Below are 1,992 nucleotides of genomic sequence, written 5' to 3' on the forward strand. Positions count from 1 at the left end.
CGGTGCCGGGCGCGAGGGGGGCGCGCTGACGGGGGCCCTTGTCTATTGAAGGTGATCAACGCCCTGCAGTCGAAGCACCACTACGGTGAGGGGGAAGCTCGCGTCATCTGCGACAAGGTCCAGGCCAAGCTGCTCAAGGAGTGCCACGACCCCGCCAAGATGTGCATCACCGACCTGCGGATTTCGCACTGGGAGGAGGCGATCCAGGAGACGATCGGGGGCGAGGCGAACCGAAACCTGGCCGCCGAGTGCTATTTCTTGTGGAAAACGACCCGGCTGCAGCACCTCACCCTGGCCGAGGACACGCGGGGCATGCTCACCGAGCTGCGGAAAGGGGTCCGCTTGCTGCTCCTCACCAACGGCGACAAGCAGACGCAGAGGGAGAAGATCGAAGCCTGCGCCTGTCAGCCCTACTTCGACGCCATCGTCGTGGGAGGAGAGCAGAAGGAAGAGAAGCCGGCGCCATCCATCTTTCACTACTGTTGCGATCTCCTGGGGGTGCAGCCCGCGGAGTGCGTTATGGTTGGTGACTCTCTAGACACAGATATCCAAGGAGGCCTGAATGCTGGCTTGAAAGCAACTGTCTGGTTAAACAAAGCAATGACTACCCCGGTAGATACCTCCCCAGTACCTCATTACATTATTTCTTCTGTTCTGGATCTTCCAGCAGTTTTACAGAAGATGGGGCACAAAATGAATGCTAAGTTAGGAACTGACCATATGGCCAGTAGTAATGAAGCACATTGATGGTTCCAGCATGCAATCAAGAGACGTGCTGAGCTGTTAGGTGACTCGTGCTCATCTAAATGATTCGACCCTAGGATTTTGAACCCGTGTATGGTATGCTTTCTTAAGCAGCAGGCGGACGAATAAGAACGCAGTTGTCAGTGAAAACAGGATAGAAACAAGGAATTAGATTAATTGAAAAGATGCAAGTGCAGTTAATTTAAAACGACTGCCTTTGTCTGCAAATTATTTGGACAGACTGTAGCTAAAGTCTACCTGTCTCTGAGCTAGGCTGCCGGGGCTCTTGTTTTTATAGTGGAAAAGAAAATTGGAATGTTTTGATCTTTCACATGCTTTGCTGACCTGTGAGTTTAGCAGAAGCTTCGGTTCGAACCTTGTTTGCAGTGTGTAAAAGAAGGTGAGAAAGAGCATGGTACAGTCTGGTAAATCTTCACAATCGATCTGCAGTTTATCTCAGGAACTGGAGTGGATTTTGCTATCTCTAAAACCAGAACTTATTGTTAGAATTTATTATTTATCAGGCCATTAGAAAATGCTCCACCTTTGATCTGTTTTCAAGTTTTTGAGTTTTAGATTTTTTTTCAGACTTTGCAGTGACTTTTATGGAATCTGTACCTCTTGCCCAAAAGTACTTAAATGCACATTAAAAATTTGCCTTTGTGTCAGGGACCATTTATCAGATGGACTTGATGGATAGGTTTTTACTTTTACTTGGTGCTTATGCAAATATCCAGTATATTTGTAATTCAGATTATGATTTTTGTTAGGATGTAGTTGATAGATCATTTAAAATATCCCTGTTTTTACTGTACTGTCAAACTCTTTAAGAGCTAATATTTTTGTTCTGTCTGATTTTATTAGTGAATTTTGATCAGACTTCTTGGAGAAAGTGTTCTTGGTCTTGCTCAGGAGAATGACTGCTCAGATTCAGCTGCAGGATCGGTGCCTTTTTTGACTGTTTTAATGGCACTGCTACACAATCCCTCCTTACTCCAGTTTCTACATGTATTTCATGTGATTTGCTCTGGAGAAGGTATGAGCTAGTTGTTTATAAATGGCTTTCATGACTCTCTTCCAGGAAATGGGAAAATTATGTTGTGTGTATTATAGTACTGTGTACAGCTTTATAATGTGTATATGCCATTGCCACTAGATGCGGGAGACGACTCCCTAAAACACAAAGATTTCTCTTTCCCAGATAATTATATTAATAATTTATTTTTTCTGTACTTCTTATTCTTACTG

General features: G+C 44.7%; 1 protein-coding gene across 1 annotated transcript; it reads left to right on the plus strand.

The window, feature by feature from the left end:
• Positions 1-45: 45 nt before the first annotated feature.
• NANP (N-acetylneuraminic acid phosphatase) lies at positions 46-747 on the plus strand (the record flags this gene model as incomplete). Its single annotated transcript, XM_008940699.1, has 1 exon — positions 46-747. A coding segment is annotated over one exon (702 nt), but the record flags the coding sequence as incomplete, so codon positions are not given.
• Positions 748-1,992: the final 1,245 nt, after the last annotated feature.

The sequence above is a fragment of the Merops nubicus genome, unplaced genomic scaffold (genome assembly GCF_000691845.1).
Source record: "Merops nubicus isolate BGI_N331 unplaced genomic scaffold, ASM69184v1 Scaffold51415, whole genome shotgun sequence".
In the NCBI taxonomy this organism is placed as follows: Eukaryota; Metazoa; Chordata; class Aves; order Coraciiformes; family Meropidae; genus Merops; species Merops nubicus.